The sequence below is a fragment of the Amphiura filiformis genome, chromosome 10, assembly GCF_039555335.1.
Source record: "Amphiura filiformis chromosome 10, Afil_fr2py, whole genome shotgun sequence".
Classification (NCBI taxonomy): Eukaryota; Metazoa; Echinodermata; class Ophiuroidea; order Amphilepidida; family Amphiuridae; genus Amphiura; species Amphiura filiformis.
The window spans coordinates 17,045,036-17,061,217 of record NC_092637.1 but is presented as its reverse complement, the minus strand read 5'-3'; the positions used below and the strand labels follow the sequence as shown (position 1 = coordinate 17,061,217).

The following is a 16,182-nucleotide window of genomic DNA, read 5'->3' as shown; positions in this document are numbered from 1 at the left end:
GGTTTTCAAGGCTACTAAAAAAATTTCAGCAGCATCCTAGGTCACATCATTGCCCAAAAACTTGCCCAAGTTTTTCGCTTATGCTGGTTTCCATAGGACAATAAACTACTTTAAAGTCGCAGGCACCAATTGTGAAAGTTGCCCAATTTTTGTCTCAACCACTGAATTCTATGGGACCGGAAACTGGCAAAAGACATGAGGAAAATTATCAAAAGTCACCCAATTTGGGCTACTAAATCGTGGGTTTGGCAACCCTGTGTTGGTATTGTTCAAATGATAATGGCTGGCAATTGCCATTCATAAATGTACATTGTAACTGTAAATGTGTTGTATTTGAAAGTCAATTCATCAATAAATGTATGACTATTGACTTGAATTCATTTAAGCTTTAGAAAAAATCAATTATGACACCATATTCTCTGCTTGCAAACAGTGACATCATATGCCTAATATTTTAAGTTTATTCGGCTTATAAGACCAAGTAAAATAAATAACATGTAGGGCCTATATCGTCCAGACTTTCTCAACATTTGGTGAGGGAAGCCCTTATTATTTATTTAAAATTTGTTACAAATTTACTAAATTCATTTTTGTGTAAAATTTCAATTGTAAAGGCTTTGTCAACATATCATATGAATGGGAAGAGCCCCTAATATTTTGGTTATTTCCCCAAAACACTACCCCTCATAGTAGCTTGAAAAACTGAAGTGTTTGCAATGTGTTTATAAATGATAACCAAGAACTTCTTAACATGTCTTTTCATCACAACAATTTTAGTACCGTAAGTAAAAATAGAGTTATCTTTAGTTTATTCTTAATTTTAAATTCTAACAATTCTGATAAATTGCTATTGTGGCTATTTTGCTGCACTTCAGCCTTATTAGCCATATGAACCACCTTTAACTCCAATATTGCCATTTTGAGAAAAACTCCACTTTGTTGTGCTGAGTGCAGAAGTAAAAAGACCCTGTGTAGAGCTACAACTGTAATGCAAACTCTATGAAACTCCAGGAGTTGCGATGTTGTTCCTCCGACACATTCAGTGGGTCTGATATTTAAATTGTGTATTATGTGAATATACGATCTAGCGGAGTTAAGATTTTATGGCTGTTACACAGAAGGTGTTGCCAGCTACATTTTCATACCAAAATCTCAGTTTTGTCGAAACTTCTTGTCTGAATCTCAAATTCAACAATGTTCAATTTATTCTTTGATTCACGGTTGTGCTGCAAGCTTGCCAACAAACCTTCCTTTTACGTGTGCATGTACGCTCTGCGCAATGAACTTTAAGTGCGCGAATCAATGTATGGTGTATTCTGGGGTCTGTTTTTCATCAAATTTGGAATATTTTCAGGGGCAGTTTTCAGAATCCTCACAATCATGCACTTCCCCAAAACCAAAATCACAAACTCTCCCTCCAATATAAATTGATCTATCTGTTACCAAAACTGATCTTCAAGCATGATATAAGAGAATATACCTTACAATTCCCATAATACATTTCTTCCATTTCAATTTTCTGTACTGATTTGCTTTCCAGTGCAGCTTATTGGGTCGATAGTGACAAAAAGTATCACAATGAACAGAGCACATGTATGATGTATCCAGATCTTGCAAAATATGTTCATTTCTTGACTATCAACCCATGTTTAGCCAGTCTCATGAAAACAAAGGGAACCTGTATAAAGTAATAGGAGTGTCATTAGATATAATGAGGTGATGCGTTCTGTTGCAAAGGATTCTGGGAAGAGGAAGATAGCTTCCCTAGCTTGATATCGTTACCACTGGAACTGCCAACTACTGAAATTAATTTCAGATTAATAATATATAATGATAATCATTTTTCTCTCCATAATTTGAAAGTGGTCCCTCCCTAGTTCTTAATTAATTAAATTTAAAAGACAAACTGGAATAGGGCTGCCATCAATCATGCATACTGACCATGGAATCAGGTGGCAATGGGATATGCAATACAACTTTACAAGTACCGTATTCATTCCATTAAGCACCCAGGGCGCTTTACAAAGTCATTTTGGGTGGGTGCTTACTTTTTACCTGGTTTACCTAATTTTTTCGTAAGGGCCGTTTATTAGAGACAAATTAACCTACATTATAATAGGGTCCCAAGACATTCTAGCTTTTCTGATGCAGTAAACGTATTGCAAGCTATAAGTAAGCTATTTCACTGTATCAACGTCTATCAGTCACTTCAATACCCTGGATGGACGCTTATTGGAACGAATACGGTAGGCTTGTTCAGACGATCGCTTGTAAAGTCGCTTGTAACTACATTCAAATGTAAACTTGTATGTAGTGCCCGTCTAAACGCACTCGCATGTAGGTACATTCAAAAGTAGGCTACCGTCTAAACACACCTAGTATGTTGAGTTTGACAACGGTTGGATTCAATGGTTTAAACAGCATTCCTTCCACCTGTCCTGCGATTGCGAACTTGGATGGCCTAAAAATGCCTAGGCCGTCTAGGCTATAAATTTATAGCAGAATTCCAGTTAAAACCGTTAAATTTTGGTAAAATTAAAGCCTCTAAATGGCAAATAAGAATAGGCCTAGGGTACAAGTATATGCTCTGGATAAGGCACCTGACCTGACACAGGACTGTGGCCCATGATGTCCAGGGCACCACCTAGTTATTTGAGATGGATTATATTTTATTCAGAACTTCAACCTCCGAATCTTCTCTCTCTCTGCCCCCCCTCCCCTTCTCAGTAGAGTAGCCAGCAGGGGGGCAGACTCCGAGACCTTAAATGGGGACGGAGAAGTGGCAAAATGGGGACGAGAAGGGGAGAAAAGAGAGGAAGAAGGGAAAGGAGAGGGAGAAAGAGAAGAGAAGGGAGAGGTGAGGGAGAAAGAGAAGCATGGAAGGGAAAGTGAAAGGAGAGGGAACAGAGAAGGGAAAGGGAGGGAAAAAGAAAAGGGAAAGGGAGGAGAGGGAGAGAGAAAAGAAAATGGGGAAGGTAAAATAGGGACGATACTGATGGACTCACAATGTTGGCTATGCGCCTGCACCTTCTCTCTCTCTCTCTCTCTGCCCCCCCCCCCTACTCTCTCTAAGTTGCAGATTTTAGGGGGGGCATTTTTTGTGTCTATCCCCCTGATGAATATGGATGTAGTGTTACAGCACATGCTCATTGATTTGCATACATGTTTCAAAATCATTATGATTATCGTATATCTAGAAAATCAATTATCATGCGTCACTTTTTAAATTGATGGCATTATGAATTCTCCCAATTGTATAGACAAATAGACAATGGTATCTTATTTTAAATAATAATGATGTTAATCAATTGATGACGAGTAATATTTACCAAAACATCATTCACTCATTATACTACAATCAATTTAGCAGGTTACTTTGAATGCAGGCCTCATTCATGTATATTTAAAATGTAAGTGGAGGCACATTAAAAATAATGTTGCCTTGTCTCTAGCATGAAATTTTAGCAGTATTAAATTTCATGATATTATCTCTGAATAATTTACGGTTTATTTTATTCAGTTTCAATTAGCTGTACACCATTGTAAGCCTATTTGGAAAATCACTGTAAGCATGCATGTATTTGCAGTTTTGTTATTTGAATGGTCCTTTACACATAATTGCACGGGTTGCACACATCAAAAGGGCAAAGCCCATGATGATATGAAACAAAGAAACACATTTATGCTAGGCACCGGAGTTTCGCGCGATTTAAAACGGCAAAATGCGCTGGCCACTTTTCAAAATGCGCGAAAATGCGCCAAAAAATAGGTCAAAATGCGCTAAAATGCGTGATCCCCTGTTATCAATGCAAAACACGAAAAAACATCGGTAAAACGATGGCATGTCAATCAATTACGAACGACTTCCGGTTCATTTCCAGTTTCTGGAAAAAATAAAAAATAAAGATGGCGACCATCACAAATCGTCGATCGAAATGTCGAAAGCAAGGGCAAATTTCCCCACATTATGCTTGGTTTAATGATCGTTATTTGTATTTTGATGTACATAAGTGAAGTTAGAACCAATATTGCGTGAATTTTCTTGTAAATGCTGCCGATTTGGGGCATAAAATCGTAAGTTTTAACTTTAAGCTTATCGATGGGTCAAAATCGTGAACATTCTCGATGGAACCCAAAATGCGCTTTGGACACCCAATTGCGCGAAAATGTGCGCTTTTGCGCGAACCGCGCAAAACTCCGGTGCCTACATTTATGCAAACAGCTCCATGAATATAAGAAGCCCTCCCCCATAATAGTTCATATCATAACATAACAGGTGTTTATTTAGGGATTTACCATGTTTACCAGAAGTTGAACAAAATCAGCATCAACACCATCTAATTACCAGTACTGCAACGCATGAAATCTTCACATGCACGACAATTTAAGGGGCTATGCAATAATTTTGTGCCCCCTGGGGGTAAAATTTTCAAACGGCTTGCCAAAAATTGCTTGCCCCCCCTTCTCAGCCCACAATCTTTACCCCCCCCCCCCTTCCGATTTGCACCTGTCAAATTGTTGGGATCCCAATTTGCAAACCTTTAAAAATAATAATCTAGATACATGTTGCGAGTGGAAAATTTACATATTAAACAGTAGGGTACTGTTTTCATAAGCCTGTTTAGAGTGCTTTATTTAGAATGTGCCCCATGAATGTGTGCCAAAAATCGCTTGCCCTCCCCTCTCAGCTTGCCAAAATTCCCCCCCTTTTTTGGCTCGCCATAAATTTCTTGCCCCTCCCCCCCCCCCTTCCACCAGGGTTCATAATTATTGCACAGCCCCCATAGCAAATTTCATTAAAAGTGAGGCAGATTTGCAAATACTACTTTTACCTGTATGGAGAACATTTTGTGCCATAATACACTGTGCTGAACTCTTGAGCTCAGTGGGTTGATCAAATCTGACCCAGAAAAGATATATTTTACCCTTCCCAGAATCCTTTGCAACAGGACGCATCACCTCATTTACATCAAATGACAATCAGGACTACAATGTTTATTGTACAAGTTGTTTTCATGTTGAGAATAGCCTAGCTAAACATGGGCCGATAATCAAGTAATAAAAATAATTTTGTAATCATGTGCTCATGCTGCACTAGATAGCAAATCAGTACTGAAAATTGAAATGGAAAAAATGCATTGTGGGAAGCGTCAGATATCTTCTCCGTATCTGACCCATATTGCTGGCCTGCCTCACAACCTGTTAATAATGGTTTGTTTACAACTACACCCTCTGACAATCACATTGTGCTGCAGGGGAGGTACCTTTCCCTTTCAGTAGAGTGCAAGCACACAAACCCTGGGTGCATACCAGGAGATTTTGCAAACATTCTATTTTACAAAATCAAGAATGACCGTAATCACCATCACCGATCACTGTATAGATACACCCCCTAATGGCATAATCCACAAACTTGCATACACAGTACAAAATGGTGTTTGACCTCGGTGTGGGTGAATCATTTATTGTATTTTTGAGAAACTAGCCTGGGGATGGAGATGTAGGCAAGGCTTACATGACATTTGACCTTGTAGGGGGGCAAGAAAAGGCAGCCCCAAAAAAATATTTTTCTTGCCCCCTCCCAGAATTACAACAATTTCCATTTTTCGATGCAATTTTGCGCAAAATTGGTTGATCTTGCCCACTGAAATTCACTTGCTCCCCCAATACCCCCCCTTCACAGCCAAAAAAATCCTGGCACCACCACTGGCAATTATTATACTACGGTATGTCATTAGCCAGGTAATGTACAAGTTTCTCAGCCCACATTCTCCTTCATTCATCACCTCTCAGCAATATTTTCATATTTTCATTTTTCGATGCAATTTTGTGCAAAATTGGTTGATCTTGCCCCCTGAAATTCACTTGCTCCCCCAATACCCCCCTCACAGCCCAAAAAAAATCCTGGCACCACCATTGGCTATTTTCATACTAGGTCATTAGCCAGGTAATGTACAAGTTTCTCAGCCCACATTCTCCTTCATTCAAAGCTGACCTTTGATTCTCATAGCTTTGCTGCAATATTTTCATAATTTTCTTCAAGAGGTTCATGACTAATCCTACTTAACACTCAGTACAGGTCAATTTGAATTCCTCAGTTCAAAGTCCAACAAAAAAATCCATACAAATTTCGGTCTGAAACATGTGAAAGGGGATATTGTAATTTCTTTAACAAATCGCCCAAGCTGGTTCAAGCCCCAGGATCCAGCTTTGTGGTTCGAGAACTATCCACATAAGGCTGTATATAATTTTTTTGGTTCCCCCCCCCTCCTGCCTCAATTTCTGGGATAAGTCCTAATTTTATTTTATTTTTTTTATTTTTCAAAAATTTGAAATGCTTTTTTATGTAAACTTCTATATAAGTTAATAGTTGAGAACAAATTAAAGGTCACTATCTCTTTGTGGTACTACTCGAAGGGGGTTTACCCCTCATAGTCTGGTGCCTAAGCCAAAAACCTGCAGTGGCGTGCGGCCATGCACAGGATTTTTTGACTGAGGGGGCACACAAGCCTGTTCCCCCAATTTTATGTTTTTTAACCTTAAATATGACTGTTTTTTTAGGGGCTTTTCGATTTGTAAAAGGGAAAATGAAAGGCGAAGTTAAATAAAATTGTATTTTGTTTTTTTAAAGAAATATGATAATTAAATACAGATGGAATCAAACAAATTAAAAGGTGATGATGCATTATATCAGCTATTTTTCGGGTATTGCGAAAAATCGTAACAATTTTTTTGGACCTCAGAATATCCTTCAGCTTCACATAAAATGCAATTTTCGCCATGTATTTAACCTCAGGATATTCCTCGGTTAAGCAAAATGTTTAGATTTTTCACCACTACCCTCAACTGATGTGCAGTCATTAACCTCTAAAATATGCATGACCATGAGACTTGGAAAGCGTAGGGAATCAAGGAAGCACCAAGTACAAATGTACATGACATTCTGTATGGGATATGCGGGAGAAAATATTGCTAATTATTCACCTGGAGGTAAATTATTAAATATCATTATTATTATTTTTAATTTTATCAATGTTATTTTAAAATATTCATAATTCAAATCATTATATTTTAAAATTAAATCCATATCATTATTTTTATCACCACCGGCAGTTATTCGCAACAAATATTACCATCATCATCAGCATCTTCAGAATCTCATATTCTGTAGATTCCATTTGATGATTTTCATATTCCATAAAGTCTGGAAACCTAATTATCATGCAGCCATGTAATCACACAGTGAGCTTTATTTGTAGATTGACTGCATGTATACATTACACAACACAGGTGACATGGTCCACAGAACATAATAAATTTTGCTTGTGAAGTCTAGCTTTGAAATTCAAATTTGTAATTATTTGTTCACCGACAGCTTCCCATGCAAACATGATGCCAAGCTAGAGTCTGAAGGTGTCTAAAATATAGCCTAGGGCTATTCCAGAAATTAATGGTATCCGCCCTAAAGAAGACATGCAAGTTTGTACCATAAATTTTTGGGAATTCCCAGACCAAAATGTTATCCAAAAAAAATTGGGACTTCTCATTTTGACAATAAAATGATATAGCAATTGCTCAAATTAAGAATTCCCAGCGTCCCTAAAGAAGACAGGCAAATTTTTGGGAATTCCCAAGCCTAAAATAAAAAGGCGTCTTTTTCTTGGGAATTCCCATGTCTTCCCATGACCATTTTTTGGGGGAATTCCCAGAGCAAAAAACTGTGAAAAAATTTGGGAATCCCATGTCTTCTTTAGGGGGTGCCTTTAATTTCTGGAATAGCCCAATCGACGAAGCAGAATACTTAATAAGCCAATGAACACATTCAGTATTTAAATGGTGTAAAAATTGCACTTCAATTACATTTTAAAAGATAAAGTTGACTCATCAGCATATTAAATTACAACTTTCGTCCAAATTTACACATCAACAGAATATTTTCAAACATGTGTTGCAAAAGATGTCAGCTGGTCCTAGTGACGATAGCTTCTAACTCTAACCTAGATTGTGTCTAAAAACTGTCTAATCGTGTGCAAATTCAAAGTTTGGTTTGGTAGGGACGTGCCGCTGAGATTTTGGAAGTGGACCCATAAATATACTGATTTTTCAAGAAATTTGGACCCATTGATATACCAAAAGTCAAAATTTTCGGCCGAATTTAACCAAAATTGTCTTAGTTTTTACAAATTTTCCCAATTTTGGGAAAATTTTGAATATTTTGGCTAGATTAAGGAAAAATTGGGCTGTTTTTCGAAAAAAATTTGAAAAAAACCCCCATTCATATACCAAAATACGGCTTTGAAAAAGGGGTCATTGATATACCAGAAGGCAGAAAATGCTACCCATGTTTGCGGTACGTCCCCGTATGGTTTTGTACTGAGTACCCCGGTTCAAAGCGTACAGTTCTACAGTAAAATAAGTTGCATTCCCCAAGTTTGCTTTGTTTTATTATCCATCTAGATTTCAGAAGGGGGAAGGGAAACATTCCCCATCATGATTGCTTTAGTTTTGACTAATTCAGACATTTTCTTTTTTCTTCATAGGTTTCCATGTACTATTATTTTAATGCAGAGATGCTCGTTTTCCAAATTTATTCGGAGTTTCAAATTTTTATAAATTCCCAAAAAAAATTCCAAATTAAAAAAAAAAATTATTTAAATATTTCTTCTTTTTTTTGGAGAGTCCTTAGACCTAAAGCCAAGTGCTACAATCATTACTAGTTGGTACCGTATTTTAAAAAAATGGGGGAAAATCACCACCAAATTACAATTTTGTATCTATAATCTTAAAGCAAAACCAAATTTATTTGATATTTGCATGCTAAGTGGGTGTAAATTATATATCATGCAACCAAAAACTCATATTTCTGATTATCTCATTAAAGGGGGGTTTACAACCCTATTGGTTTTGGTGGATTATCTTTAAAACTTATAATACAATATCAAATATTGTCCCTTTATGCAGTTTTGTGAAAAAACAAGAGCATTCTCAGCGTAAATGTGAATAAATAGCAAAATATGCCATCCAATACCTTGTATGCATGAACTGCATTTTGGACAAACAAACAACAACATGTGCCGTAATTCCTGTTGTGCTGTGTGCGACAGTGTGTGCATGGTTGCATTGACTACCATTACACGTTCATACAGAGTTGTGACATTTTTATACCAGCCCTCCCCCAACCAGTTTTGAAGGGGTGGCATAACCGGGGCACTCTCTAGTACGGTATATTTTTTATATTTAAAATATTTATTTTTTTGGTCAAAAACCAAACATTTCCAGGCAATGAGCTTCCTGAATTGCCCACTTTTTCTTGCCATGGACGTATGTTGAACAACTTGAACGGAAAACTTGTTTTAGTTTTTACTTGTTTGCACTCTGCAGTACCGATTCAGAAAAAAATAGCAAACAAAACATATTTCCCCTTCCAATGTTCAAATGAATTAAAACGGTTTGGAATCAAAATATCAAAATGGAAAAGAAACTATAGCCACCGTCAGAGATTAAACCCGGACCTCAGGACCTGGCATTTATGAACCTGGTGCCTAACCAATTGAGCCACAGAGTCAACTGTAATCTCAGCGGGAATTTTAGAAGCTACTATGATACAATCTTTGAGTCAAGTCTCTTCAACAGTGAATATGGTTCACTCTTTCCAAACAAACAATGTTTGTTCTTAATGATGCGAAACCGAACTAGCTGTTGAGGAAACTGATTTATTACGATTTCGTTCATATTAATAGCCTACTCTGAAGTCCGAAGAATTTGCAAATGGTAGCCTCTAAAACGGCAGTTTTTGCATGAATTCTCTGGAAATACATCGACTTGGAGCGTCAAATTTCAGGATATAATAACATGTAGTAATGAGAAAAATACATGTGTACGATCTATTGTGAGATAGGGGGGATGATGTTGTCGATCGGGTTACGAACCTTTAAATTAAACACTTTAAATACTTTCAATGTGCTCAGCAGTCAGTACCCCCAAAAAATCCTAAGATTCAGTGTTTTTGTTTTTTGTCAAAATCTGCTATAATTAGGGCAATATTTAAAAAATTATATTTCACACCTTAACCGAATTTACACACTTCCCACTTTGCTGATAGTCAAATCTAGCACAAAAGTGTGATTTGAAGGACTTACTATAAGGGGGAGGCACATCACCTCTTAGGCAGCCCACTGCACAATGGCTGCTTTGTGGCCTTTTTCCTTTTTTTATCTTCCTCAAGAATCAAGTTGCCCCCCGACTGCTCTAGATCCGCCACTGTGCCCCACCCCCACCCCCACTTTTCAGAATTGATTGATGCCCCTGGTGTTAGGGTTTATTAATTATAAATGGCTTGTGAATATTATACATTAAAATTTCCACATGCCATGCATGCATGAACATTGATCAGTTGATACAATAAATTAGTCAGTAGTCACCCTCCGTGGTCACATGAGTCGTAAACTGTACGACTCACGTCAAACGGTCAATCATGTAACACATGAACAGGAATGCTCCCAAATCTGTTGAAACCATCATGACTATCTACACTGATGATCGAGTATACTGGTGGTATCACATGTAGTGTCTGACCGATCAGGTCCTTATCTGAATCGGCCGATTGACCGATCAATTCCCTCTTTGATCTGCCGATTCGATCACCGATCACCGATTACCAATTCCCCAATTGTAAACAATGGCTGCCATCGCTGTGAGTAAATTTCACCCGTATGTTGAAAGGGTACTTGTACATGTACGATACGCAAAGTATTACCATATAATTATGTACGCTCTGAGCACAAAAAACACACTCCCGTATTCATTTAAAATACTTAATTTGACCATGATTATTATCAGTTCAATTTACCTTTTCCCCCTGATGTCCGAGTTCCGTCGAATCATTCGATCGATCGCCCCATTTTAATATTGTGTTTACGACTTAATTCCGGGTCACAGTGCTGTGCTTCCGGGTTAAACACGTGCATGTCAGATTGGAGAGAGCTACGGGCTGTGTGCAAAACTCACACTGACTTGAACGGTATGATTATAGGTTTATCGCCTACAAAGCTTGTTCTTTTGCTAAATTTCGCTTGATTTAACTAGTTTATTTCGAAGAAATATATACCAATAAATGAATACTTGTTAAGCTTCAACAATTACTTTCATGATATTGGGTGATCGGTGCATTACATCGGCGGATGAAGGAAAAATCGGCCGATGCAGATCACTACCGATAAGCTAATAATCGGGGCGATTCGGAAGCTACCGATCAGATCGGTCAGTCTCTAATCACATGCAACAGTCATGAAGGGCCATCGTCATGGAGTGACCCCCCCCCCACCAATCCCTTAAAAAAAGGAAAAAGCGAGAGAAGAAAGGGAGAAAGAGAGAGAGAAAGGGAGAGAAATGAGAGAGGGTGAGAGACTGAGAGTATGAGATTGGCTCTCACATCATGTGAGAGAGATGGGGTAAAAACCAACCACAATTAGTTGGTCATAATTATATCTGCCCTATTTGGCCTACAATGATGTTGGGGCTAGGTGTGTTTAGTATTAGTTGATGTGGGCCATGATCTATTCATCCGTTTTCTTTAAATGTACGGTACCAAATATTTAGGCAAATGATCTTGCAAGATTTACAAAATATACACGTGCGTCCAGGCCGCGACAAATCGCCTGTCCGATAGCCCGGGGCAATCAATTTTTTTGTCGGGCAACTAAAACTCTGAAGAGCTGTGCCCGATCGGGCAAGACTAAATTAAAACCAATTGAAGCTTGAAGATGCAAAACGGAGTATTTCTGTCCAATCTGGCGTGTTCACGGAAGTGAAAAACAGTCAAAACCAAGTAGAAAACTTCTTGAAACGGCCCTCAAATTTTTCCGATGCTACATGTAGCACTCATATCCATACCAGACATATATGCTAATGAAATGACGTTAGTGACGTATTGGTAGTAAACTATAGTTTAGCCAATTATAGAAACTGTTTCGTGCATATATAATGAGTTTTTATGACGTCAATGACATTAGCTGGCCATGTATTTGCATGTACATCGAGATTGAGACGTGTTAGTGGTTGGCAAAATACGTACAAAATTTCACATAAAATGCACATTTTTTCCACAAGAAACAAACAGTATTGAATGCATATGAAATGTTTATTTTTATAGTGGTTTCATGAATACTCATTTATGTATCAACTTAACCGAGAAAGTATTGGCTTTTCGCAAGAATGAAACTGCCGAATTCGACGACTTACAACTACGAGTTACATGCACTGCATGATGTGACTTTGCTGACAATTGTTGCCGGAATATGGGTAATTTTCGGGCAATTTCGGGCAACCAATTTTTGACTATTGCCTGCCCGATCGGGCAAGCTAAAAAATAAAATTTGTCGCAGCCTGCGTGCGTCCCATCACCGCACCACAGCCTGCATATAAAGTCTGCACAAAAAGTAACTCAGCTGTTATAAATACGCCTATAGATTCAGAACTAATGGTTTTCACAATATTTCAACATAAAAAGAAGGATGATTTATTTGAAACGCGCATTTTGATACCCCATTTGTCCAATTTTGTTCAATATTGACAATACAGTGCTCAGTGTTTTGAAAGAAAAATACCCCAATTTAAAAGTTGCAGTTATTTGTATTGATTTGAAGTAAGCGCGAAGATAATGGATTTGAATGCATTTTGATATCATTGATAGAGTATGATATGAATACAAAATATCAATTTTCTTATTAAAACACAAAACATCATGCAAAATTTCTTTTTAGGTCAACCATGAATGATCCTAGCATTTAGGTCTAGGTCCAGGGACACTACAAAACCGAAAAAATAAATAACTTTTTTTTTTTTAATTTCGGGTACCCGGGCAGGGAATTTCCTGCCCGGGTAATAGGATTCTCGGGCGGGACTCAAATTCCCGGGACTCACTCACACCCTTACTTTACAATGTAGGTTTAGTTTGCAAATAAATATGTCTTTCTCTAGGTATTTCTTGCTTTCTGGTTCGCAACTCTCAAATTTTATTAACACATTCAAACACTTTCTTCAAGCTTCATGCCATGCATACACATGTATAGGGGTAGGGGCTTTGGGGAAAAGCCTGGGGCCTCCACGTTTTAGTGTTGAGAAAGCCTTTGCAATTGCAATTTTACGTACACAGCAATGTATACTTTTGAATAGTAAATTTGTCCGGACGATACATGATATAGGCCTACAATTAATACATGTTATCTTTTTAAAGTTAACTTGGGCCTAATAATCATGAGGCTAATTTGGTCTTCATTTGGCCCGTTTTAGGCTATAGGACACAATACTAGTCAATACTAGTCCATTTTACGTACACAGCAATGTATACTTTTGAATAGTAAATTTGTCCGGACGATACATGATATAGGCCTACAATTAATACATGTTATTTTTTTAAAGTTAACTTGGGCCTAATAATCATGAGGCTAATTTGGTCTTCATTTGGCCCGTTTTAGGCTATAGGACACAATACTAGTCAATAATAATATTGTCAGCTGAAATCGCAAATTTTTTGCAAGCTTCGCGCGCACTTATCCTTGTAAAAGCTTTTAAGAAGATCAGTGGAAAGGCTGATCCTGGACCGTTAACCTGACATGCCTGAGACGAATGTATATATTCGTCGACAGTATCGACACTCCCGGTTCTCGACTCATAAAATTATAATTTTAATAAAAAGCCAGTACCAGTAAAAATTATTTCTCCACACCCCCCTGAGAAAATGGTCTAGCTACGGCCCTGCAGTTCAATTGTCAGTGAACATGGTTAATGCAAAATTGCAACGGTTTATAAGGCCAAGGAAAGTCATTTCATAATGTTCTGCATGATTGTTATTTTTGCATTAATGAGTCAACCCCCCATTTCCCCCTATCCTCAAATGTATACGGAGAGGTTAGTTCAAATTGGAGTGAAGAAGACTGACATGGTATACTTCTGAATACATTTAGTTTGTTTTAAAACTTGAAAAACAAAAAGCAAGATAATTATACAATTTTTATAAATTATGTTTGTGTGTTTGTGACATATTCGACTGGCGATACCAAATTAGAATGAACAAAAGCGCATAAGCATTGGTAAAAGGCCGCTGATAATGAAACCTTAAAAATAATGAATAATGAAATAGTTGCCTCATTATTTAATGAGCTGATAATAATGGGACGCTAAACTCAACATCAAGTTTCAATAGCCTAAACATCCATCTTCGTGAGCGGCAAATTAACAACACACTTTACATGCATGTTGGTCACATAATGAAAGACAGAAAAATAATGAATAATGAAAAAGTTACCTCACTTGTTTTCAGAAATTTTGTGACGGGAAACTCAAAATTGACTGTTCATTGACGTGTAGTGGCCTAAACGATCACTGAAATCATGCTCATGCAATAAATCCCCGTTGATCGGATGATTTTTGTCGGTGCATACACATGCGTGACATAATCATGCATGATGATGATGATGATAAATGCTGATAGTGATGCCTCCTTTTTTATTTTGCATAATCCTCAATTCTACAAATCGTCGCAATATTTCAAATAAAAACATAATACAAAGATTTAACCCCTCTTACGATTCATAAACCTGCCCAAGATGGTGAAAGGAAAATTTTTAAACGAGATGATCATCACGATCATGAGAAATGATGAAATTGAAGATGAAGATGACACACGCCTACCTTTCAAAAATGAGTCGGATGATGAGTAAAATTAAGGAAATCGGTAGAATTACACCAAAATCTTCAAGTTGTGGATACACTGCTCCATCCGAGCTTCTCAGATCGGCCCAAGTAACATTTGAAGGCAACCAAAAACGCTCATTCCAAAACCAAGTTATCCCACCTGCCATGGTTGATTCAGTATGCCGGATCATACGATGTCGCGACCTTCAGCAGCCTGATGTTGTTTGTGAAGTTGTCAATGGGTACTCGTTATTGAGTCGTTCCATTCACCGATTTACAAACAAAAACATATGATGAATGTGTACCAATGGACACCAGCTAATTTACGGGCTTTATAATTTAAACTCGCTTGCATATTGTAAACGCTATATATTACCGGGTACGAACAGCCATATGATGCCTATCTGTTATGTATATTTTTATATCTTATGGTAAAGAGTTGTCAATTATGAAAAAGTCTGGCGTTAAAATGATGGCGCTCTTTCTTTGAAAAAATTGATTCGCAAAAAACAGGGCCTGCAAAATATGAACACAAAAAAACAGCCCCCCCCCATTAAAATAATTATACAAAAATGAAACAAACAAACAATTAACAAACAAGCAAACAAAACAGATGAAATGGTAAGATATAGAGTTGCAAATGATTTTTGAAGGACAAAAAGCTACAAAAGACTGAATAGTCCATTCAGTTATGTGATACTCTCTAAATTCAATAAAGCTACTTGTGATGAGTGCCCGCAGAGGCGGCCCCGTGAGGGCCCGGATTAGGGACAAATCCCGGGGACAAATCTAAGTTTAGATTTTTTTTAAATCTGATAAAAATTAAAGGAGTATTTCATTCCTATAACATCCTCTTTTTATAACATATTTCAATAGATATCTACGAAAAAAAGCTTACTAGGCCTATTCTTAAAATTAAAATTGAACAAAATTAGATTAGGGGGCCCGGGGCTACCTTATTATGCCTAGGCTTAGATTAAAGTTCAAATACATTAGATTGTTTCTTTAAATAGGCCTATTAGCATGAATTAATCTTGGATTCTAATATACACTAATCCAAAACTAATCCGAAACTAATCCAAAAATTTAATCTAATCCCCGGGATCTAATCATTGTATTTCAATGATTAGATTACAAAATGTAGGCCCTAATCTAATTTAGGCCCTAGATCAGTTCAATTTTAATCTGTTAGATAAAATTCTTAATCTAAGCTTGGATCATTGACCCTCATCGCAATCGACTAGATTAACTGTTTAAGCTTAGGAATTTAGAGGCCTAATAGGCCTAGGCTAATAATGTTCTCCAGGGTTTTGTGAGTGCATGGGGCAGGTTTGGTCAAAACGACACAATTGTCGGTTAGACCTAAATGGCCATGAACTTGACGTTTTTAAATAAAGGTCACCGGTGTAGTGGCGTAGTCAGTGGGAACCGGGCGGAAGAGGGGGGGGGCACAGAAAAAATTTCCAGGATGAGACGGCAAAGAGTAAA

At 37.5% G+C, this 16,182-nt stretch overlaps 1 protein-coding gene across 1 annotated transcript in view; it reads right to left on the bottom strand.

The window, feature by feature from the left end:
• Positions 1-14,969, bottom strand: part of LOC140162576 (ceramide synthase 6-like) — a 61,729-nt gene extending 46,760 nt beyond the window's left edge. The window contains exon 1 of the mRNA XM_072185835.1: positions 14,692-14,969. Coding sequence (XP_072041936.1) covers positions 14,692-14,885 — 194 coding nt within the window. The 5' untranslated portion in view covers positions 14,886-14,969. The remainder of the gene's footprint in view (positions 1-14,691) is intronic.
• Between the last annotated feature and the right edge of the window lie 1,213 nt (positions 14,970-16,182).